Source organism: Mugil cephalus, chromosome 19 (assembly GCF_022458985.1).
Source record: "Mugil cephalus isolate CIBA_MC_2020 chromosome 19, CIBA_Mcephalus_1.1, whole genome shotgun sequence".
NCBI lineage: Eukaryota > Metazoa > Chordata > Actinopteri > Mugiliformes > Mugilidae > Mugil > Mugil cephalus.
Genome location: NC_061788.1, coordinates 21319122 through 21344228, shown reverse-complemented (window position 1 = coordinate 21344228; position 25107 = coordinate 21319122). Strand labels below are relative to the sequence as shown.

At 41.1% G+C, this 25107-nt stretch overlaps 2 protein-coding genes and 1 long non-coding RNA gene across 4 annotated transcripts in view; 2 read left to right on the top strand and 1 right to left on the bottom strand.

Moving 5' to 3' along the window:
* Positions 1–768: 768 nt before the first annotated feature.
* hmgcs1 (3-hydroxy-3-methylglutaryl-CoA synthase 1 (soluble)) lies at positions 769–10716 on the top strand. The gene is made up of 10 exons (XM_047569698.1): positions 769–931; positions 2137–2585; positions 3096–3221; positions 3545–3709; positions 4507–4675; positions 4966–5136; positions 5456–5562; positions 5666–5791; positions 6731–6888; positions 8067–10716. The coding sequence occupies exons 2-10, from the start codon at positions 2138–2140 to the stop codon at positions 8142–8144; spliced, it is 1548 nt and encodes a 515-aa protein (XP_047425654.1). The 5' UTR covers positions 769–931; position 2137; the 3' UTR covers positions 8145–10716.
* On the bottom strand, positions 10254–13613 carry LOC124996556. Its single transcript, XR_007110866.1, has 2 exons — positions 13470–13613; positions 10254–13107 (listed from the first exon to the last, which is right to left on the bottom strand). It is a non-coding gene; the product is annotated as an uncharacterized LOC124996556 (long non-coding RNA).
* tln1 (talin 1) overlaps positions 13569–25107 on the top strand; it is a 61233-nt gene continuing 49694 nt past the window's right edge. The window contains exon 1 of one of the 2 annotated variants that reach the window (XM_047569696.1): positions 13569–13729. The gene's annotated coding sequence lies outside the window, so the exon portion shown is untranslated. The remainder of the gene's footprint in view (positions 13730–25107) is intronic. The other variant, XM_047569697.1, reaches the window with a different exon arrangement.

Here is a 25107-nt window from a genome sequence, read left to right as displayed (position 1 = left end):
TCAGATGAGCCAAAAGTACAAATGTGACATTTTGCTGTTAATATTTCAAACTTTACTGACCTGCTTATGGGGTCAGAGTGTTGGCACAAAGTCTGAGGTTGTTCAGTTTGACCTTGGAGTTGAGTTATCAGTTGATTGAAATAAATGATGGCCTTGAAGCTGAAGTGACCGAAATGTTCTCTTCAGCAGGAAAAGTCCAGAAATGACAAGTTGGTCTGCATATTTTTGGAGCAAACATAATACACACTATGCACCGTTTTTAAAATGTAATGTTACACATCAAATTACCCACTGCAGCAATACAGTATACACATTAAGTCACTGGAACCTCAAAGCAGAAGATAATATGTCTAAAATAATATTATATAACACTGAAAGAACTTTCTTTGGATGTTTTAATTATATTTTTATGTTATGTTAATAAAGTTTTATTTTGTAAATGGGGACTCGTAAAAAGTATTCGGAAGTAAAGGCACGTAACTTATTATTCTTATTTATTAAATGATATGCCAGGAAAGTGCAAAGAGCTTATCGGTGAATGTATCCATGTTGCCATGGACACGCTCCTACCGTGCTGGAGGCGCTGGTGCTGCCCAGTAATGTGTCTACCGCGCCAGGAATTACTTTCACGCTTTGATTGGCTCGCTCTCTCTCACCAGACATCGTACAAGTCTTGCAATTGGACAGTCAACACGGCCCTGGCGCGTGGTTTCGATCCCCAGTCTCCTATTGGCTAGAAGGCTGCTGGGTCCGTGGCGCATGGTGTCCGTGGGCTGCGATTGGACGTGAAGCCAGGTGCCGTAGTGCATGGTGTACGTCGCCCTGTCAGCGTCATATGTATAAATACACGTCTGCCTGTCACAGGGTACTGAATAGGATACAAACAACACTGGAATAATACTACTTCTCCGCTGGAGTTGACTTCATACAGGTGAGGAGGTCTAAGTAGAACCTGTCGCTTCATAATGGTTAATTCTAAAAAAAAGAAAGAATTCATAACGTAAACGCAGTCGCGTTCGACTCATCTTCAGATAATATGATTTAATCGGGTTCGATTTCAATTTGTGCTGTTGGTGAAGAGTGATCTTTGTAGAACGTTAGGACCAGAGATACGGAGTCGCAATCTTAACGTGATTCAGTAGGTAGAGAAACTACTTAACACACAAGCCAGCTAAGTTGTTGTAGGTCAACATATAGCAGGTCCGTCGGCTATAATCTTCCGGATAGAAAATTGTCTGGAAGCAAATTCGTGTTATCGGTCAAATTTGTCCCATCGAGTAGATATTTTTCTACCCAGCTAGTCTTGCTGTTAAAAAAAAACTGCCGTCGCACAGAGTTCTGTTGAACAAACCAATCTTTTTCATGCTTAACGGTCCCGTCGGTGTGTCTGAATCCAGTCGTTCACCTCTGGCCGTAAACTACTTAAGGTCCACGAAATCCCACTACCCTTTCACCCAGTTTTGCCCCCTCCTCTCTCACCCACATCCCCGTTCCCCAAACAACACGTTTTATGAAGCTGATTAGGCACGTAGAAAACCAAACACAGCAGCGTGCGCTCATTGTTTACCGCTCACATCGTTGGACATGACACACTTCATGTTAAACTAGCTTAGCCTCCGTTAGGTCTGAAGATGTCCTGCTCATGCCATACGTTAGCGGCTTTTGGCATAGTCTATAGCTGTATAAAAAGCTACGTTTTTTGTCATTATTGGCTTATGTAAATTAGCAAGTTGTTTGGTGTATAAACGTAATACTAACATAATAGTAACATGCTAGCATGCTACCTAGCCACTGTGTTCTTAGTAACCTTGCTGGATGGCTAACTTCACTTTAGCTTAATAACGCTAACTACTGGATTTCTATGCTATTAGGTGTATTACGGCACAAACTATGACTCGTGTCTAATGTTACTCAAACTATCTTGTAAACTGTATTGTTGGACAGCCTAGCTGGTAGCTTGCTGGTGTGAAACATTAATTGTTTGGATAAATGAAAACAGTGGTTTGGATGCACTTAGACCTGCTTCTCTTTGTGGATTGTGCATTAAGTGACTTGGAAATTGATATATCTCAAGACTTATTTATTCATGTACTCCAGTTAAATTAATGTCATGTTGAACTCTCTCAACTTTTTCAGGATGCCCGGTTCAGCCCCGATTAGTTGCTTGGGACCATGGCCCAAAGATGTGGGTATCATTGCCATGGAACTGTACTTCCCATCCCAGTATGTGGACCAGACTGAGCTGGAGCAGTATGACGGTGTTGCAGCTGGCAAATACACCGTGGGCCTCGGCCAAGCTCGCATGGGCTTCTGCTCTGACCGCGAGGACATCAACTCCCTGTGTCTGACTGTGGTCCAGAGGCTGATGGAGAAGAACGGCTTGTCCTACGACAGCATTGGTCGACTGGAGGTCGGCACAGAGACCCTTATAGACAAATCCAAGTCTGTGAAAACGGTCATCATGCAGCTGTTTGAGGACTCTGGCAATACAGATGTGGAGGGCATTGACACCACAAACGCCTGCTACGGTGGCACAGCTGCACTCTTCAATGCTGTCAACTGGGTTGAGTCCAGCTCATGGGACGGTGAGTGAGCACATTTCTGTTTGTATGTGTGTTAATATGTTCCATCATTTGTTTGTTTGTTTTTTTTTATCTGCTGCTTTTCTAAAATATCAGAAAACTGTCTGTAAATACAATAATCTAAAGACGATTAGAAAATCAAAACTTGTGAAATGCAGGAACCAGATTTGTCGCAAGTTTTGATTGATTTAAAAAGTAAGAAGTGTCATAAGTGTCATTTTATTTTGATTAAATAACTGAGTCATTGACCAGTTTTAGCTCAGACATAATGATCAGTCATGTCTGCACAAGCATATTTTGATGAAGTCAAATTAAATATAAAAGACACTTGCACACAGAAATGTGTCCGCAGACTCTACTCTATCTGCAGTGGGGCTTCACAACATAATTTTGATATGACAAAAATTTAGAAATAAGCTACAATGAAGAAAATCATTCAAACTGACTGGATGGGAAAAAAAAATCTAAACAGATTTAGTCTAATGTAATGTGTATCATATTTCTTTTCTGCAGGCCGCTATGCTTTGGTGGTGGCAGGTGACATCGCCGTCTATGCCTCAGGAAGTGCCCGACCTACGGGGGGTGCTGGGGCGGTGGCCATGTTGGTCGGGCCTAATGCTCCTCTGGCCTTTGAAAGAGGTGAGTGTGCCTAGAACTTTGTTGTCTTTAGTTTGTCAGGTAGCACTCCTCAGTGACCTGTATAGCAGCTCCCACTGTTTGAACTTGTGCTCTAAGTCACTGAATCTTTAATCCCCTCAAGCGGTCCGCACTGAGCTGATTCTGATTCTGTCCTTTATTTATTTATTTTTTTTTTTGATTAAGGTAGTGTGTTTATTAGGTGTTGAAATGTACATTAAAATGTCTACCTCGCCCGTTCTGTTATAGATTATTAATGGCACTTTAAGGTAAGCAGGAATCAAAGGTCACAGTTTTTCAATTTATTTATTTTTTAAACGATGCAGGTCTGCGGGGAACACACATGCAGCATGCATATGACTTCTACAAGCCAGACATGGTGTCAGAATACCCTGTGGTGGACGGCAAACTGTCAATTGAGTGCTACCTGAGTGCCTTGGACCGCTGTTATTCCGTGTATCGCAACAAGATCCATGCACAGTGGCAAAGAGGTGGGTGAGAAAATGATGAGGCCAAATTGTCTCTTCATGTACAGATGTTTCTGAGATCACTATGCAGTTTTAGACTCAGCATCTGGCAATAAAATGATGTTCTGTTATGAACATAAAACTGCTATTTTGTTTGTTATATTACAGTTGTAACTTTACAGAACCAACTTTAAAGAAAAACAAAATGCATAAAAAGCCTGTTTAATTTGAAAAGGCCTGTACTCGTACAGAAATGCTAACCAGAGCGGCTGATGCTACAAAAGAGAAAAATTAAACAAACACTCATATTTACCCATCTTCTCTCCTGCATTAAAAAACACATGCGTTGAAATATTTTAACTAATGGAGTTAGCTTATGCAAATAACTTTACAAATAAAAAAAAAGTTTATATTGTCAAGCATTTTTCCCTGCTTTGTTGAAATAGTACAGGAGTAGCGGGCAAACAATGTAATGAATCAAATTTACTGACTCATTTTGAACCTAGAATCATGATCAGACATATTAATTGATGTTAATTGATGTGTCCCTTCCTGTTGTAAAGGTACTCTATCTTCTCTCTGTGGAGGGGAGTGTAGTTAAGATGCTGGCTGGATAATAACTTAATTACTTAACAAGGTTTAGGACGTTGACTGCTTGCTCAGCTAAGAAGTTTACTTAAGTTCATTGACCATGAAGTAGTTTAATAAGATGCACCATATATATAATGTCAAAGAACAGGATGGTATTAAAGACGCATAATAAAGAGCAATGTTTTTCAAGCTCTGACAATGTTTTTTTTTTTTATTTGTTTTCCTGACAGAGGGTTCAGAGAAGCATTTCAGCCTGGAGGACTTTGGCTTTTTAGTCTTCCACTCTCCCTACTGCAAGTTGGTACAGAAGTCGTTGGCTAGACTGATGCTGAATGACTTCCTGGTAGATCCCAGCCCCAACACTGAGACGGGACCGTACACTGGCCTGGACGCCTTCAGGTACTCTCAAAAAAAAAAAAAAAAGCTGGACAACACACAGGTCCTGAACTTTTTATAAAAAATTCTTCTTCCCCTCTCACCTTCATTACCTACCATCATATATTTTCTCAGTTATTTTTTGATTTCATCTTTGGCCCAGTATCAAAAGTCAATTTGTTGTAGTCATATTTAGTCGCTCCGTCACTTTTCTTTTTTACTGACTAAACCCTTGGTGTAACTTCTTGAAATGAGCAGAAGCACAACTCCAGCTCACACACAAAATTTGCTCATGGCATGTGTGTTGTTTCCAGAGATGTTCGGCCAGAGGAGACCTACTTTGACCGGGATGTGGAGAAGGCCTTCATGAAGGCCAGTGCAGATCTGTTTGAGAGGAAGACCAAGCTCTCTCTGCTGGTCTCCAACCTGAACGGAAACATGTACACCCCGTCTGTCTATGGCTGCCTGGCATCACTCATTGCACAGTACGTATAAGAGTTTTCCTGACTTGCATTAATTCACCTGCTGTTTCCTAACAAAGCATTGATGTGTTTAATGTGTGGGAAAACCGACCTGGAAAAACTGAATTAAAACTCTAAAACACATTATTTGTCTTCCTCGAATTCCAGAGCCACAGATTAACATAGAAAACATTCAGATTGTAGTCCTGTTAAACAAGAATCTAAAAATACAATATTTTGCACTGTAATGTATGTTTTGAAGTTTTTTACATAGAAAAGAGGGACAAAAAAGTGAGGAAAAGTATCAGTGTGTAAGAAGAATCTGTTTTGTGTGTTATTGTAGGAAAACATCATCACAGATAGCCGGACAGAGGATTGGAGTTTTCTCCTATGGTTCAGGGTTTGCTGCTACTCTGTATTCCCTGCGAGTCACACAGGACCACACCCCCGGTAAGTCAGGCACTTTTTAGTTCATACGTGAACAAAATTTGAATGTAGTCAATGTAAAACTGTAGAAAGGAACATGTTCTTATCTATTGATTGTTTGTGTCAGGCTCTAGTCTGGACAAACTCGTGTCCAGCCTGAGTGACCTGAAGGCCAGACTGGACTCCAGGAACAAGGTTTCTCCTGCTGTCTTCTCTGAGAACATGAAGCTGAGGGAGGAGACACACCATTTAGGTACGACCTGATTTCACTGCTGCCCGCGTATGATTCTGTAGATATTAGAATTGCTTCTTAATCTACAAAGAAGCTCCTTTTGAGTTAGTGTTCAGTTTCTTTGTGTGTCTATTTTTACTGAACACATTGGCTGTTTGGGGGTGGGGGGAGAGTGGAGTACATCTGTTGATCCCTAAATAATGGAGAATGAACTTGACAATGACTCACAAACTGAGACACCTTTGTGGCTGTAGTAATTCACTGTGAGCTATCACGGGGCTGATGCAGTCATAACTGTAGTCCACTGCAAGAAGAAACATGATTGACATTGATTGATCATTATGAGTCTCTCTCTCTCTCTTCCGATAGAAGAAGAAGAAACTTGTGCAGCTCTTTGGTTAATTTTAACTAAAGAGTTGTTACCTTTAGTTAGATGGGACAGTGTACGTGTAGAGGCCAAGGAGGAGAGAAGAGAGCTGTATTAAACATATGTTCCTGGCTGGCTTCAGGCCATCGATGTTGCACTCATGTTGTGTGTACCTTAACCAAATAGTCCCACTTCCCTGACAATCTCTCTTATCTCGGCTGCGGAAGTTTTACATCCTGCTATTGATTTTATCGTGTAATGCAGAGAGGTTGTAAGGACATTTAGGGCCATTCATGTTTTGTAATATGCTGCTACACAGTCCATCTGTAATGTTGGAGCTGAATGAAAACAGTCCATTCCTTTACACCCTGCCCTTTTTTAACAAAAGTGTATTAAAAAAAAAAAAAACAAGATAAAATGGTGAGTATCAAATGTTGGCTCCATCCTAATCTTAAGTCCACATTGCCAGTACACACACTGCAACAAAATCAGTGAAGTGGTAGCAGACATTCTGGAATGTTCCAAAGACGTAAACCACTTGCTCAGATGCAGACTATACACTCATCTCTTTTCTTTTCTTTCTGTCCATACAGCCAGCTATGTCCCCCGAGGCTCAGTGGAGGAACTGTTTCCAGGCACATGGTACTTGACACGAGTGGACGACAAACACCGCAGGGAATACGCCCGCAGGCCCCTGCACGACGACCTCTCAGCAGAGCCAGAAGTTGTGCGCTCGAGCACTGCCACTGAGGTAAACGATGTAATGCGACTTAAGTCCAGAATAAAAAGTATGGGTTTGCTGTTTACTCATCAGTGTGCTGATGTGCTGAGTTTGAATGCCTCCACACCAGCAGCAGCATGCAGACTCCATTAGCATAGAAAACAAGCAGCATGCTTGTTTTCAGACTTGTTGTGTTCAACTCAAATGGCATCAATTGAGGACATTTATTGGGCCCACACAGCTCCCTCTGGGGGCAATAAATGTCTCCAAAACACGTGCTGATGTGGAAAATTGAGGAAATGCTGACAGTGATTTTTTTTTTTTTTTTAAACTGTGTGTTTGATTTTTAAAGCTTGCCAGTAAGCACAGGGGTTATATATTTTGCGGTAACAGTTTTTACAGCAAGACATCAGGAAGGAGGAATTGCTGCGCATCATTGGCAACAACAAAAATAAACTGCAAAGTGACTCCAAATAATCGGCAAATGAAAATTGTGTATGAATAAGCATAAGTGAAAACGGAAGGTGCAAATTAGTGCCAATTAAAACAGGATTAACCAAGACTATATAAAGCGGAGGTTAGAGGCAAGTACAGGTCACTGTTGGGGAATTTATTGCAGCAGCAGCAGCAGCAGTATTGAAACATCTCAAACCATACCCAGCCCTAATTTGCAGAAGTGTGCATTCCTTCCAGCCCTGTCAGTACTGTTTGTTTAAATGCTTGACATGCAGTGGCCTTCAAGTGTTGGCTTGTGTATTGGTTTCAAAGCATGGCAGGTTTGTTGGTATTTCAACAACAAGGCAATTCAAGGTGTTTTCTGTAAGAGAGGAAACCGTTAAAAGATGCATGTGGTGTATAGGCACATATCTTATCTAATCAGTCAATGTAATTGGAAAAAAATAAAAATACTGAACATAAATGGGGCACAAGGGAAATATATTCTAAGTTAAAGTATAATAAGATAGAATAAACATATACACATATAAACATATACTGATCAATAAACCCTAACTTCACGCAAACTCTTTGACCATTTAGATCAGCTGAAAGTTAGGAGTCAGGCAAAGACCAGATTCACACTCTACTTGAAATTTGCTATTCAGGAATTGATCTTTTCAGTCAAGATCTTGGTCAAGAGCAGATATGAATGGTTAGAAACCAGCAATTGGTTAATGACGTTGATGGTCTGGTCTGTTTTCCTCCTCCAGCATATCCCCAGTCCTGCCAAGAAGATGCCTCGCATCCCTGCAGCCGCAGCTGGCCCAGAGACCACTGTCAGCAACTGAGAGCACTGCTCTACTTCTGACAGTTATCAAGGTCCAACAGTCTGGAAACTGTAACAACTATAATACGACTCTAGAGGTGATGGCTAGCAAGAGAGGGCGGGGGTTGCCTTCAGAATTATTCAGTTAATTAATTAGTTTGGAGAAGTGTGTTATTGAAGTGTCCAGGAGAGGACTGTGGACAGCTGGGGACACTCCTGTGTCACCCACTTGTCGTCAACATGCAATACAATGGGACAGTAAATTCCACATCTGACCAGAGCCTATTTTCACCTCAATAGTTAGTTTTAGCAGTCCCTTATTTCATAGTTTACATTTTTATATATTTTACCTTTGCACTTGTGCAAAAAAGACAGGATTTGGGAGGAGCAGAGGCACACGCTAGAATTGAGTATTGCAGATATTAAGTTTGCAGCTTCCAGCCAGTGACACTAAGCTGGACATAAGTTCATGTGGCTGTAGGCCTCCTGCTGAAAAGGACAAAGAGGAGTGGGCCTCCACTGTGTTTATGAATCAAAATGGTTCTGCTGCCACAGCATGTGATGGAGCCTTATGGTTTGTGTTCATTACCTCAGTTTTCTATGAAAAGACAGTTTTCTTTCCAGACCCGACAGGTTCGTCACGTAACCTCATGACCATACATCAGGAACAGTGGGACTTGAGACACAAAATACTGCTCTACCGTGAAGGCTGCAGAATCCTCTCAGTCTGCAGACTGCTGTAGTCATGCCATGTCTAAACCTGTTGTGATCTGACACAGTGAGTTCTTCATCACGTCTACTTAAGACATCAGTTATGATGGAAAACAACATGAGGAGATGAACTGAAACAAATATTTTAGTTTTTCATTTATTTTTGTCAGTGAAACAATTAGTTGACTATTTGATAAGTTTATTATCAGGAAATGTTGGGTAATGGTCGTATCATTTAAATAATCGGTCAAAAATACCAAATTCTCTCTGTCTCAATACCTGCTGAAAATTGGGAACTGAAGACAAAACAAGCTATTTGAAGACATCCTTCTAGACTTGACGTTTTTGCAGACTAGATGATCAATCTGACGTCCTGTTTTTTTTCCCAGACCACTTGGTAAGACTACAAGTGTTTTCCCTAATTGCATACACATATATACATATCAAGACCATTTGACAAATCGGAGAAAACAAGTAATGCTGAAGTTTGGTGAAAAACGTTGCTGTGACAACATTATTTATGGTGTTTGCAAGCTGCTCTTATTGTAATGTTGCTCAGCGGACACAGTGGCTGACATCAGGATGTTTAGCCATTTCCATCAGTGAAGAAAACGAAGCAATTCTGTTGAGAATGAACACATGGGACTTAATATCATAGTGATGACTGACAAATCTACCCTACACAAGTTTATGCTGCAAAGTTTCACCCTTGTCCTTCATGCATTCATGTATGTACGTATGTATGTATGTACGTATGTACGTACGTACATATGTATGTATGTATGTACGTGCGTAAGTATGTATGTATGTACGTACGTATGTACGTATGTTTGTATGTGCGTATGTACGTATGTATGTATGTACGTACGTACGTATGTACATGGAAGGACAAAGCATTTCAGCATCCTCACTCATCCTACAAATATAATCCAGCTTTTCTCCAGTTCTTACTCTGGTTTTACAGACACTAGAGTGCAGAGGAAGTGATGGACAGTCGAAGGACCAGGGGTTTGTGCAAACAGACAATAATATATCGTTTAATGGTATATACTGTATGACCCTTATGTAAGAGTTGTAGTGATTGTTACAGTTAGTACGACCGTTGCCTCTCCTCATTATGCCAAACTGTAACACAATATAAACTAGTGTCAGGGCTGCTGTACATGGGGACTGCAGTATTCCAGTGGTGTTGTCTTAGTTTCAGTGTACTACATTCATTCATATTTGAGCCTTAACATGAAGGGCTTTATTTAGTGAAACTATAGGACATTAAATTGATATTTAAATGCTACAATCCACATTTTTCTCATTGCTCATTGTCCCAATGTGGTTTCTTTTTTCTGTTTAGTATTTGACATTTCTTTGACTTGACAACAGCTGCATCTAGCAGTGACAAAAAAACAAAATGACTAATGTTGAGCTCAGGCAGAAAAAAAATATCAGCCTTAAAAATGACAGTCTTGTTGTGTTTATGTTCCTGTTGATTGTTTGACTGGCTCATAGACTTGAACACATGGATCAGTCAGAACAGTTGTAGTAAAGGGGACTTAATTCTTGAGAAGCCTTACAACAAGCATGTATAAACTGTAGACAAAGCTTTTCATCCAATAATGTACAGATTCTTTTTAATTGTACAGCTCATACCAGCTTCAAACCGTGCCGCTGTGAGTGGGTATGACTGCAACATTAATTGTGTGGTCCATGTTTGTACAGCCTGTCTCAGAGATCACATGGTCTTTTGCAGTGTTGATGGCAATGTACAGTACAAACTGTAAGATTATTTATTCTATATAGATATGAATGTACTGAGGTCTCATCAGATGAATTTTATCTTAACAATTTGTATAAACACATAGATTCTGAATAAATGGACATTGAACATGTGTGGTGTCAGTATGATTATTTATCGTTGAAAGTACAAAATACAGTACTCTACATGTTGCCTGAAAAGTAGACCAAGAGAACCCAGTTAAACAAATGAAACAGAAACACTTGTGTATTTGTTTTTTTGTTATTGTTGTTGATTGTTTTTGGAAAAATGAGCCAAGATTACATATCAGTGGGGTAGGAAAGTAAGTGCACCTCTAGGACTACAAGTTCAAGGCCAAATTAGATTCCAGTCAATGTATTGACAGCGAAACAAGCCCATAGTCTCACTGTTGAAATGGCATTCTTAAGATTCAAGTCAAGTGCATTGTCACTTCTACAATATGTTAATGAAAACAGGTGTAAAATACTCTGATTTTGTTACATATATTTAAAAAAGACATTAAATTTAAGGTAACATGACTTTATTGATCTGCAAGGGGAAATGTACGGTGTTACATTGTGTGGGCAATGGAAAAAAAAAAAGGTCACAAAACAACAATGTGCAAGAAAATACATTAACAAATGTACAAGAAATGTTTACAGGTGATGTATCAAGCTTAAGCAACCAACTACCTACAGTTTGGTGAAAGAACAACCACAGGAGAGTTAGATGAAAAAGAGAACAGTGTTTGAAGTGGCAGAGGCTGGATATACAGAGTGGGCATCACTTTAAGAGGAGTATTGCTCTTAAGAAAACAGATATTGCACAGAAATGACACGATCTGGTAATGTTCAAGTCATTTTTATGCTTAAATGCAGAAAACCTTGAGGGATGCTAGAACATTTAAAACACAGTGTTATTGAACAGAAATGACAAAATATATAAGTAACATTCCTGAGATGCAGGCAGATGTATTGTCCAGGGGGTGTCCGTGGTCCTTTAGGTGCGGAGGAAAGTCAGCAGCATGGCTAAGAAATGCTGATGTTAAAGAGTTTACAGTGGCTGTGGTCCCTCTTGCTCTGTGGTTGCACCACTGTCTGGCTGAAGGAACTCCCTAAGACCCCATTAGTCTCATACAGGTGGGTGAGAGGAGTTGTTTGACAGTTTGGCCACCGTCGTCCTCTCAACCAACTGCTCCACCGAGTCCGGATATGAACCCTGGATTAGACTTAGATTTAGACCGGCTTTAATGGTCCGAGGGAAAATCAAGGGAGATTACTCGGTCACAGTAGATTTGTTGCAAAAGTAACACCACAAGATTAGATTAGGTTTGATTTAAATAAAATAAAATAAAATAAAATATTATCTAGTAAAATAAAATAAACAGTGTAATCAAAAAAAAAAAAAAAAGGCATACTCTGCATTTGGGTAGTTGGGAGACCGGCTGTCAGTCACTCTGGGGAATTCATGTGCTCATTTGGGGATGTCAAGTGTCAAAGTTTATACTATAAAGCACACAAGCAGAAATGCTGTGCATTTCCCTGTGTCCGAGAAGCGCCACATGATGGCACCATTTCTACATATTTAACACTTCCTTGACATCACTGCAGAGGAATTATGATATGACCTCTAACCCATTCATACCTGACTTTGACCGGCTGTGTGCGAAACACAGAATAGTAAAAATGTACAAATCACAATGTGGCCATTAGACTTTCAATCAAAACTGTAGCGTAATATTAATAGTTCTAGTTCTTTTGTTTGACTCATATGTTCCCAATTTATATCAAACACTTTGGTAATGAAACGACTGATCTATTAGTAATACAGTTATGAACATTATAATGGTTAAAAAACATTCAACTGACTTTAATTTCAATTATTTTCACTGTTTTATTTAATAACTGTTCCCATTCTTACAGCAGTTTTATTTACTGGTTTATTTTTTGTCAGATATGATCAACACCAATTAACAGCACCAACAATGAGGACTCTCTGTTAATGTTCTTCTTCTTATTATTATTAAAGCACAAATTCTTTCACACTTTTGGCGTTTGCACTTATGACTTGAATAAATTGTGTAATGTATTTTTGTAACAAGCCTTTAGTAAGTCAGTCACCTGTTATTATAATTATAAGTATTAGTAAATCATGTCTTCCAAAATCCATCAGAATGCAGATGTCAATGTTAATAAGCAGTTTTGATCCAAATACCCTCCAACCACTAAGTGATCACTGTGAAATACAAAAGAAGCTGACACAGAGAACCCAATTTAACGAATTAAATTAAAATATTACACCTGTGTGTTTGTTTATTCAGGAAAATGAGCCAGATGTAAGAGTTAGCGCTACCGATGTGATGTGGAAACCTAAATTCTCATTCTTACCACTGCCACTTTCTCTTACATACCTTGTGCAAGCGTCCGTGTTGGATTTTTGCCACGACTTTGAGTCATCTCAGTGACATTTGAAAGCCTGGCTGCTCCGTGGAAAGCTGATGTTGGATCGTGAGCAGGGTTTGAGACTATAAATAAAAAAGGCTCTTTAACATTCCTCTTGCATTGCTAAGGTGTGCACCAATGTAGATTTGTTGCCTCTACTTGGCAGTTTGGCTTTAGCTGTTTCTTCCATCTGTGTACTAATGTATCAAATAGGCTGGAAATGTCATTTCAGTTTGACTGTCTGGATAAAACACTCATAGACAAACTCAAAGATCCTCAAATGGCTGTCGAATGAGAGGTATTCTAGTTCCGAAATTATGCGTTTTTTATAATGACTGGCTATTTTTTTTTCAGTTAATATTACAGTACAAGGAATATATTGCAATTTTAACCACGTTTCCACTGGACAGGACACTTAACTGCTTGATTAACACTAAATACTTACCGTTGACCACAGTCGTTCGTGGCACTGCTAGCTAGACACCGCCCCACTGTACGTCGACGCACCCAGCCAGGGTGGGGTTTATGCAGCACCACGACCCAGAGCGGATACGGAGGGGAACCGAGAAAAAGTCTCTCTTTTTTTGGCCTTTCCCCTTTGCTGAAATCTTTGCATTCTGTCGGGGACTAATTGAAAACCGCGCGACAACTCCGGTTTTCACCGTTCGAGGGGGGCCGCGGACCGGAGAGGACTCACGCGCTCAGGTCAGACCAAAAGTTTTCTAACTTTGAAAAGTTTGTAGAAGGTCCTGACGTCAGCAAGGACTCGGAGTGGAAGTAGGAGCAGTCGGTAACCGTACGCAGACGCAGGCCTGCTCCGGTTCACACAGCATCGACTGCCGCGTATGTGATAACAATTGCGGTCCACACAAAGAGGAAATGGGTCGCCGTTCTTAAACAAGCACCACTCAAACGCCAAATAACCCCCCCTCTGCCCCCCGTGCCGTGGTACTGTCCAACAAGAAACATGCACTTTGTTTTAGTTTCCGTACAATGAGAAGGGCGTCTGACATTTTGACGGGGTGACGTGTGAGTGGTTGCTTTCTTGAGTGTTACGACACGATGGGGGCTCTGTCAAAGTCCTCTGTTTTAAAGAAGTCAATCTCTTGAGACCACCTCCACACGTAGCTGTTCACTCCCAGACCTACAGCTCTACTTCAGCTCTTGTTCCTCATTGTGAAGGTTGCTGCTGCTGCTCAGAGGTGGATGCTGGGCGTGTTATGCAGCTGCCAGACAAGCAGGGAAGAAAAAATATAGCCTCTGGGTGTAAATTCTTACACCACTGTGATGTGGTGTTCAGCAGAGTCAAGGAATTTGCCCAGAGACAAGTTGACTTTCGAGTGATTAGTTGGTGTCAGTAATGGGCTATAAGGCAGGTTGAGGGGATTCTGTGAGGCCTAATAGCAGTGTGTACTCGGAGCTGCATGGCTTTTTCAGCTCCATCCTGTAAGGGACTTTTGGGAGAAATCACATATTTCTGAGAACTGTGTTGGCACTTCAGATTAAACACTGTCAGTTTCAATTCCTGTGTAGTCGAAAAATTCTTCTCCCAAACTGCATCTCTGTGGGAGGTGCGGTGAAGTGGTTAGAGAAGCAGCTTTGGATCCAAAGGGTCAACCCAGTGTACATGGCTGAGGTGCCTTAAGCAAGCGCCTAACCCCCAAACTGCTCCCTGGGAACTGCACAACTGCACAACTACTATACTGTAGTGTACATCCTACTATGTGGAAGAATGAATGGGTCAAATGCAGAGAAAGCATTTCCCCATCAGGGATCAACAAAACAAAACGATTCAATATTATCATTAATACTTAGATGCAGTGTTGTCTGTCCACTGTGGATGTTGTTTTATTGTGCACAAGTATGCATCCAACTTTGATCATGAGAATATTTTCAAGTTTTATCATCTTGTAGTCGTCTTAGGAACTAGTTTTGATTTTACTTTGAAGGAAGCTAATTTCAAAATGCTAAGGTTTTTTTGACATTTGAATGTTTGGCTGCTCTGTTGACAGTTGGATCACGCTCTGGATTTCATTACTCAAGATTCCTTGCACTACATGTGGAAAGGTTCTTAAACATTCCGTCTCTGTATTGCCAAGGTGAGCTCCAGTCTGTCAGGTTCTTCGTGTCTTCTTGACAGAAAAATAGTATTTGATGTGGCTTTTGGTCCCTCTTCCGTATGTGTATTAATGTATCACATAGGCTGGCTTAAAATGTCAGTTTCACACGCCCACCTTAGACTGTTGGGATAAAAACTTTCTCAGAGACAAACTGAATTATCCAAAAATGGCTGTTGAATGAGAGACGTTCCAGTTCTGAAATGATTAGTCAATTAACCAATAAGCTTTTTTTTTTTTTTTTACTTGTTATGGGACCGTACAAGGAATATATTGTCCTTAAACACATGTTTCCACTGCATTTGGCACCAAAGAGTCCAAACCTGATAATGATACAAAGCTGTTGGAACCAGAAGATGTCAGGTGGTTTTGTGTGATTACTTAGCAGAAATGCTTCAGCTGACTATTGATGAATTATTTGAGTTAATACGGTCGTTGTGCAGTGGGCTAGTAAAATATTTTCCTGCTAACGGTGCAGTTGCATAAGGAAGTAGGTAGCAGGTTGTTGATGGTTGTCTTCCTGTGTGGGCATAGCCAATTCCGCTGCATTGTGAATCACTGCTGTCCTCAGCAGGGTGTAGGGAGCACTGCATCTGTTCCAGGACACAAGAAGTCATAAGCTAGCAGTAAAGTCCTCAGGGTCTATCCCACAATATGATATTCTATCTTCTCTGTTTCTACCCGGCTGGCCGGGTATGAGCTGGGTTCTGCTCAAGGTTTCTTTCTGTTAAAAGGGAGTTTTTCCTTGCCACCGTCGCCCTCAGGCTTACTCTGGAGGTTGCAGGCTGGTTTTTGTGAAGCGTCTTGAGACGTTTTGTATTGTTATCGGCGCTATATAAATAAAACTGAATTGAATTGAATTGAAGATGGGTCAGTTTCAGATTACGTCTTCAGTGACAGCTGGAGAGATGTGTTTTAAGACTCACGTTTAAAGAGATAAATGAGAAGGAAGACATCTTACCCAGAATGCCTTGTATTTATTGCCGCCAATATTTGTGCTTGATGCAGATCAGTTCTATGTAATGAGTTATTTTGATGTTCTCTACACATGATGAATGTTGAATGCTTCCATGCCTGTCCTTTAATTTTATGCCCTTGATTGTTAAGGCATTGAGTGTTTGATTAATACGCACCTTAATCGGAGAACTGTCACTAAGATTATTATTTTATTTTAGATATATGTTTTGAACAGACTTACTGAGCTGATGATTCTTAGTTTATTGTTGTGGTCCCACCAGCATTTTGACAGCTACCATACTGTCTGAGTATGCCCCAGATATCCTTATTTGGACTAATTTCTTTGCATTATTTTTTATTTTAATCAGGAATACTGAGCCTGGATAGTTGGTAGAAGGTTGTACGAATATAGCTGAAAAAGTACAAAAAAAAACAACTCAAATGCACACAGAAGAATAGAGTAAAAAGGGAACAAAGTTTATTTAAGAGAAACTCTTTATTATTGAACTGCCTAAGTAGATTTCAGGAAGTTGAAACAAGAAGCCAAGGTGGTATTCTTTTTGTCTGATGTGTGATCTGCAGTGCTGATAAGACTGTCTACACTTGCCTTGCTGCACTTGCTGCAGTCGTCTCTCTAAAAGACGACTGCCTCTGATAGGTAGATGTGCATTTTGGATGGCTGCTGATGCCAGCACAGACATGCAAGGAGGCAGCTGTGACTCAGTAGGTAGAGCACGCTGTCCATGAACCAGAGGGTTAGAGGATTAGTGATTCGATCCCAAGTAGTCATGGGCTTTCCTTGCCGAAGTGTCCTTGAGCAAGACACTGTATGTTTTCTGCTTTCTGTGCTGCTCCAGTCCGGCAGCCAGCCAATCCTAAAGGTGGCCAGTCCCACCTATTGGTTGTACATAGAACCTATTGGGTGGAATGTCAGCTATGGATTAGTACTATTTTGTGCTATTTCCTGAGAAACACTTTTGGCCACGGGAAGGCACATTGGGAAGAATCCAAAAGAACAGAGACAAAAAAGAGAGGCAGATTTTATGCCTGGCGACCAGACCTCAGAATCAGAAATACTTTATTGATCCCAGGGGGAAATTACCTCCCTAATCTGTTATCTCCAACAAACTTGACCCAGATCTTGCAATGCAAGATTATAAAAGTGACAGACGAAGAGAGACGATTGATAAGCACTCTGCAGAGCTCAACAATGCTTTCAAAAGGTCAGATGAAGTTGAAGCCTCAGTGCGTCAGTCCTAGGGGTTGACTACTTTGTTACAGCATAAGAACTGACGATAACTGATTTGGAGAAGAAGGTCAGTGTCCAAACAGAGAGATGCCCTGCCAGTCATGATGATGTACAATGAATCCAGGTTCTTATTCCACAGTAAACTCTCAGCAAGTGATGGAAAAGGTGCAAAGCGTATTATGATAAAAGTGGCCATTAGAGCGTAGGATACCATTTATTTCCTCCCAGCTATTCTGTGGATCCCATTGATTCTCCAAGAAGATGCTTTTAACCTGTAGCAATGACACAACTACTACCTGCTCCCAGAACAGGGACCAAAGGCAGAAGTTGTCTCATCATTGACATTTGTTTCTTTCTGTAATGATAAATTTTCTCCCATTCAGCGTCACTGGATAGTGACGCGCTCTGAACACGTTGAACATCTTCAGACTGGATGGCCCTGCTGATTAAAACTTGATCTTTGTGTTTGATCTTGGTCAGTCACTCCCCCAGGGAGGATGGGCCATACATGCAAAATGCATGCATAAACGTGAACCTGAGGACTGAGGAGTTTTGTAACCCGAGTGCTACTCCACCAGCCACTTATCCAGCCTATGGAGTAGGAGCTCACTTGGATAGCTGTCAGTGTGTTGTGTCATGGCCCACTCTCACACCAGTTAAGGAAACCTGCTTTTCATTCCAGCGTGCTGCAGAGATTGGGCTGCAGTGTTTTCACTCGGCCATATTTGGTCAAGACAACATGTGCTGCCACTACTCCGGCACAAGAAATCATTTGTTTTAGACTTGAGCCAATTCCCAAGCCTGCGTCAGATGCTTGGGGAGTTCAGTCAGACCACTGCGGAGTATCCAGAGCCAAAAGCTACTCTTCATTTAAAGATCATATAAAGTAGTAAGGTGCTTTTTCACAACTACCATGAATTCTTTTGATTCCTTCTGATCTGTCAGTGCAACAAACGTGCCGAGGAGCATAGAGGTTTAGATATACACAGAAAGAAAGGGATTTCTTTCCTTTCTAACAGACTAGTGAATAGTTTTTACGTAAAAGGTGGCCTTCCCTTGAGACAACGGCTGCTTGGCTGCTTACGTGCAAGCCAACACTGTTAACTGTGATGGATTCAATTTCTTGCGTAGGCCTAAAAAAATTACAAACGGTACACTGTGTGCTTCAGTGGGCCTGAGGAGGGGATGTTTGCTGAGCCAAAGTTTTTTTTTTTTTTTATATTTAGCCCTAATGACTAAGAGCGTGCATCCTTTATTCTACACTGAGGTAGAATGTAAAGAGCGTGGCCTGTTATTCTTCAATATATCATCAACACAAATACAAGGAATTCATTTTTCCTGGTCCATGTAGATGCAGATGTGGAGTTGATATTCTTTATTTTTACACCGCTCAGCTACAACATTGAGTATCAAGTGTCTGTGCAATGCACGAGAACAAGCCTGATCCTCAGAGGCCCCTCCCCTCAACCCATAGGACCCAAAGGCCCCCACTAACAACATCCTGTTGTCAGACACCACAGGACGCCCTCAGAAGGCCCATGTCCATTCTCTGATGAGAGTATTAAAGTATGCTTGGTGTACTCTACGCTACCATGTAGGTCCACCGTCTGTGTTCATGCTTTTTTTTCATGCTGGGATCCATCAGAATTCCACCAAATTCCAGGTTAAGCTCCAAGTATGAAGCATAATATTGAGTTAAACAACACAGAAACTACACAAGCCAACAGATACATGTTCGAATAATAATAAAAAAGGTACAGAAAGTTGGAAACTTTTATTACTTTTATTCAGTCTTCATGCCATTTGTGTGAAGATGCTTTATAAAAGACAAATCTTGAATAAAGCGAGTGTTCCTCGTTTATGTATGCTTTTACCACCATACATTGTAGATGCCTACTTTTCCCAAAAAATATTTATTATATCCCCCATATAACATACTGGAGCTGATGACCAGTCTAAGGCAGCAGAGCTGTATAATGTATTTGCTCATCAAATTAAATTAAAACTGAGAACGTGTAAAATAAAAAAAGAACTACACGTGTAGACTTATCCACCAGTGAGACGTTGGACACGCCCATTCATTTAAGGGATTTTCTTTATTCTTATAGTTTCCTACAGTTTATAACAAAAGTGAGACCAATTGAGTTATGCTGTGGACAAAAAAAAAACTGTTAAAGAATGTTTAGGTTAAGTACTGGTGGCTCTGAACAGCTTCACGAGGCCATCATCTGGAATGACTTCCTGGTAACGGCCGACCTTTGAATGGTGGAATTTCTTGACATCTAACTTCTGCCGCGATCCGTTAAATGGTTACAACTTCTCAACTAAGTCAAAGTCAATAAAGACCCTTGTTTGAGTAGGTGTGTCTAAATGGTGGGAGGTGTGATTTTTATTCTTCAGTCTGAAGTTCCTCAGCAGAAAGCTCCTTTGTGCATGAACTAGCTGAACTCAGTTCAGGCCTGGTTTCAGGCTGGGTTTTGTGAAGCTCATTGATGCTCTATAAATAAAATTGTATCGATAGCATGGACTGTTTAAAGACAAACCATGTCACCCCAAATAACCAATCTTGGTCAGTACAATTTTAAGACAGAAGTTATATTAAAATGCTCATCTGTATTTTAGTTATACTATTAATTTAATTAAATTTGGGCATTTTATCATGGCGGACGGGAGGGGAACTGACTCACTTCTGAAGTCGGCCTTAAGTGGCCATTTTAGATACTGCAGTTTTTGGCACCTTATTTCTCAGCTCCGGATGTTGGTGCATGGTTTGCAGGACACACAGTTTCCTAAGAAGCAGTGTCCAAGAGTTCTTTCAGTTTGGACACTATCAGTTAAGAGATTATAGCTCCCATTATACGATTAACATAAAACCAACTTGAATTAAAGTTCCAGACTTGGAACTTCAATGTGTATTTTATTTCACATTTCTGAAGCACAGAGCCTAAAAAAATATAAAGAATGAATGCATATACTGTATACAGTGTAGATACTTATAATCTGGAGTGTATATTCCAAACAGCTTTGTTCTCTCTGAGGTTGAAAACAGTCTAAAATGATGAGATGTTATCTTCCCTCTGCCACAGAATCGCTCCCTCTTCACATTCCTCTATTCCGCTGGGATTGGCTGCATTTAGTTCTTATGCTGGCTGCCAGTGACATAAGGCCGAATAAAGCTTCTCTTCTTTCTTCTCTTCCTCTGCCTGTGTTTTGACGCTGGTATTCCAGAGGAATGCGCCGCTGAATTCCTCTTCAGCGCTGGAGGTAGAAGAGAAGAAATACAGTGTGGAGCTCATGACGAGCTGCTGATTTTCTTTTTGACTGACTGGAAAATGAACTGCATGTTTATTTGTTAGGAATGGCACCAGGTCCGGTGGTGAAGTGGATGGTGGAATGAAATTGAAGCCTTTCAGATTCTTTCAGCATACTCTATTTCTGTCTTGTTTTGGCGGCATATGTGTGTACTGGTAGTGCTGCACTAGGTAGTGACACTGACAAAATGTATGACACTCGTGCTCCACTGACGGAGAACAATTTCTAATGACACTTCTCTTTTAGAAATGAGCACTGCTCACTGGTGGACACAGATCCACTGCCTCAGCAAGATACAGATTCTACGTTTACAGTGAAATGATGGAAATAGTCTCTTTTCCATACGTATGTTCCATTGTATTTTCCATGTCAGAGTTTATTTAAGAGGCCAAGCTTCAGAGTCAGAGCCAGTGAGTCAACTTGCCCATCGCCACTTCTGCTTATAAGGATTGAAGCCTCTAATGTGTTTTTAAGCCAACTTATTACAAAGACTGTGTGGCTATATACTTTTAAAAAAATCCAAATGTTTGATTGTTTATATTTATTCATCAAATCATTGCGATATGGACCCTTTCTGATGCCGGTCCACATGTGAGTGCTGGTGCCATAGCCAGGAGAGAGTCACTGTCTCTGCAGGGATTAGTACCAACAGCCAAAGCAGATCATTTAAAGAGCATTTTTGCATCGTTGCTGTTCGTAAACTACCTGGTTCAAAAAGTGACGATGAGAGAGCAGCAGTTGTCGAGTTAGCCAGCGAGTGAATGACAAGAGGGAGAGAGGAAGTGAATCACCGAAAATTGTTATTTTTGGATTGTTTCACGTTGCTATAAAGCTGACATCAGCACGCCCATACCCCTGCACAGTTAGTTCAGTAGAAGGGCATTGATCTCCCGCGCTCTGTTTAGCGTGAAGCTCAGCACTGTCGTGTGTTGAACACACACAGACCTGTAGCTCTGTATACAGGTGCTGGCCAGTAAATTAGAATATCATCAAAAAGTTGAATTATTTCAGTAATTCCATTCAAAAGGTGAAACTTGTATACTGTATACTTTCCTTCCACACATAGTGATATATTTCAAGTGTTTATTCATTTTCATTTTTTTTATTACAACTGACAGCTAATGAAAACACCAAATTCAGTATCTCAGAAAATTAGAATATTCTGAAAAGGCTCAATATAGAAGACACCTGGTGCCACACTAATCAGCTGATTAACTCAAAACACCTGCAAAGGCCTTTAAAAGGTTCCTCAGTCTTGTTCTGAAGGCTCCACAATCATAGGGAAGACTTCTGACTTAACAGTTGTCCAAAAGACGACCATTGACACCTTGTACAAGGAGGGCAAGACACAAAAGTTGATTGCTAAAGAAGCTGGCTGTTCGCAGAGCTCTGTGTCCAAGCACATTAACAGACAGGCGAAGGGACGGAAAAAATGTGGTAGAAAAAAGTGTACAAGCTCTAGGGATAACCGCACCCTGCAGAGAATTGTGACGACAAACCCATTCAAAAATGTGGGGGAGATCCACAAAGAGTGGACTGCAGCTGGAGTCAGCGCTTCAAGAACCACCACGAAGAGACGCATGGAAGACATGGGATTCAGCTGTCGCATTCCGTGTGTCAAGCCACTCTTGAACAAGAAACAGCGTAAGAAGCGTCTCGCCTGGGCCAAGGACTGGACTGCTGCTGAGTGGTCCAAAGTTATGTTTTCTGATGAAAGCAAATTTTGCATTTCCTTTGGAAATCAAGGACCCAGAGTCTGGAGGAAGAGCGGAGAAGCACAGAATCAACGTTGCATGAGGTCCAGTGTAAAGTTTCCACCGTCAGTGATGGTGTGGGGTGCCATGTCATCTGCCGGTGTTGGCCCACTCTGTTTCCTGAGGTCCAAGGTCAATGCAGCTGTCTACCAGGAAGTTTTAGAGCACTTCATGCTTCCTGCTGCTGACCAACTTTATGGAGATGCAGATTTCACTTTTCAACAGGACTTGGCACCTGCACACAGTGCCAAAACCACCAGTACCTGGTTCAAGGACCATGGTATCCCTGTCCTTGATTGGCCAGCAAACTCGCCTGACCGTAACCCCATAGAAAATCTATGGGGTATTGTGAAGCGGAAGATGCAATGCGCTAGACCCAACAATGCAGAGGAGCTGAAGACGACTATCAGAGCAACCTGGGCTCTCATAACACCTGAGCAGTGCCACAGACTGATCGAGTCCATGCCACGCCGCATTAATGCAGTGACTGAGGCAAAAGGAGCCCCGACTAAGTATTGAGTGCTATACATGCGCATGCTTTTCATGTTCATTCTTTTCAGTTGGCCAACATTTCTAAAAAAAAACATTTTTTTCATTGGCCTTTTCAATATTCTAATTTTTTGAGATGCCAAATTTGGAGTTTTCATTAGTTGTCACTTATAAATATCAAAATTAAAAGAAATAAACATTGGAAATACATCGGTCTGTGTGCATTGCATGAATATAATGTACAAATTTCACCTTTTGAATGGAATTACTGAAATAATTCAACTTTTTGATGATATTCTAATTTACTGGCCAGCACCTGTAGATGCAACACTGCTGCAGATCAGCTGGGGCTACACACCCATTGCTCAAAGGTTGCAGCTTATGACACAGTAGAACAAGAATATACCGGCAGCAGGCCTGGTCTCTGCTAATAAAGCCACAGCCACCTACTTCCTGTTGGTGGACAGTTCGGAGAGATTTCTCTTCTCTTGTAATTAAATCAGTTTGACTTTGCACTTAAAGTACCTGTTTATCGTCCAAAAGTGTTGCACGTTTAAAAAGGAATATGACCTCACTGGTTGCTTTGCAGTTGTCAAAAACATTCACAACACAAGACTCGCACCGAACACAAGTTTCCCCACATACTGATGACTACCTTATAATCCTATAAACACGCAGTTTGCCTGATGCGTCTGTGGACACGTGAACACCTAGTAGTGTACGCTGCTGTGTAGAGTTGTTTGGCAGCAGCAATGAGCCTTCCCAGCATAAATGTTGGTCACAACTTGTAGCTTAGGTGCTTGATCAAAGTGAACATGTTGTTATACACAGAACACTGGCCCATTCACCACAGAGCAGCAATTAATGCCAGTGCCAGACTCGCTGATGATATCTCATTTTCAATTGCATTAATTCCTGATTATGAAATCCTTCTTTTCTGGCGATGTTATGACCAACCACAATACCGTTTGCTAGCTCATAGTGTTGGGGACAGTTGTCTCAATAAAATGCAACATTGTAACAGTACTGTATCTATCATACCCAAGGTCAGACAGGGATAGCATACATTTAAGTTGCCTCTGGTAAGTTGTGTGTCCCTACTTAGGCGTGCTGCCAGAGGCTGATCAGAATGAATTAGACTGTGAAAATTGTTGGTCTTTTTTTTAATGTGTGTAGACCTAGAAACCACTGGAATCATTTTGCAGGTGTCAACCCTCGTTACTTTCTGCTTGGCGACTTCGTCTCGTGATTCAAATTTTCGCAACAACTTGTAAAATGCGTCGGATTGTTGGATTAAAAAATCCCAATGAATGCAGCCAAATTCTGATCATATACGGTTCCCCACACCAGACTAATGTCCACTGAAACCAGTGAAATCTGATCTATAGTACAGCCCAAAACAGAGGTAATTAGCCTCATTTCCTTTTTTTTTTCTTTTCTTTTTTTAAAATTCCATCCCAGGTTTCCTGTTTACTTAAATCTTCCAGTCTACTGGATGTTCAGCTCCAAAGACAATATTCAAGACACTGAGGAACGAAGAGAATTAGAGAGGGCAGTAACGAAGGCGTTCTCGCTATTTGAGTCTGTAGTAGAATGCAGGCAGAAAGTATGACAGCAGAAAGAGAGGCCGTGTCATCTGAGCAAGAATTTCACATGGGGGTGTTGCGGTTTGGTTGTTGGTTGGACAAGGCCTAACACCCTATCACTTTGACAGCATCGTTGCAGAGTAAACATGGCCCGTTCTCATTTCAGCGTAGGTGTGCCTGGTAGGGAGCAGTGTAATAACTACTACTGTCATGATCTCCTCATTGTCCCACATTCATCAGACTGAGCTGCAGCTGTGTCTACCTTGCTTTCACACACGTGTGATCAGACTTCCTGTAGCAGCAGAGTGATGCTGAGCAAATGTTATTTTCAGATATTCTGACCGCTACCTTTTATTAACAGCAGCAATGACTTTCACCTTGGTTGTTTGCTTCTTTTTCTCTAACTAGTGGCTGCAGATGAGTGTATGCAGCAACTGTGAGTGGTGGGCACACTGATCTTCAGCAGCTTTCTCACTGAGCTGGTGAACGCAGCACTCACACAGGATGTGCGAGCGTGGCTGGGAACAGCGATGGTAGAGCTGACTCTGTCTGCACCCATACAGAGCTGTATGCACCCATATGAACTCGGTGTGAACTGTTCCTCACCACAAGCTTGTTT

What these genes read in the sequence shown, in the direction of transcription:
- hmgcs1 (XM_047569698.1), top strand. Translation starts at nt 2,138, where the DNA reads ATGCCCGGTTCAGCCCCGATTAGTTGCTTGGGACCATGGCCCAAAGAT. An exon ending in CTGGCATCACTCATTGCACA is followed by an intron (nt 5,137 to 5,455) that starts GTACGTATAAGA and finishes GTGTTATTGTAG; the next exon opens with GAAAACATCATCACAGATAG. An exon ending in CACACAGGACCACACCCCCG is followed by an intron (nt 5,563 to 5,665) that starts GTAAGTCAGGCA and finishes TGTTTGTGTCAG; the next exon opens with GCTCTAGTCTGGACAAACTC.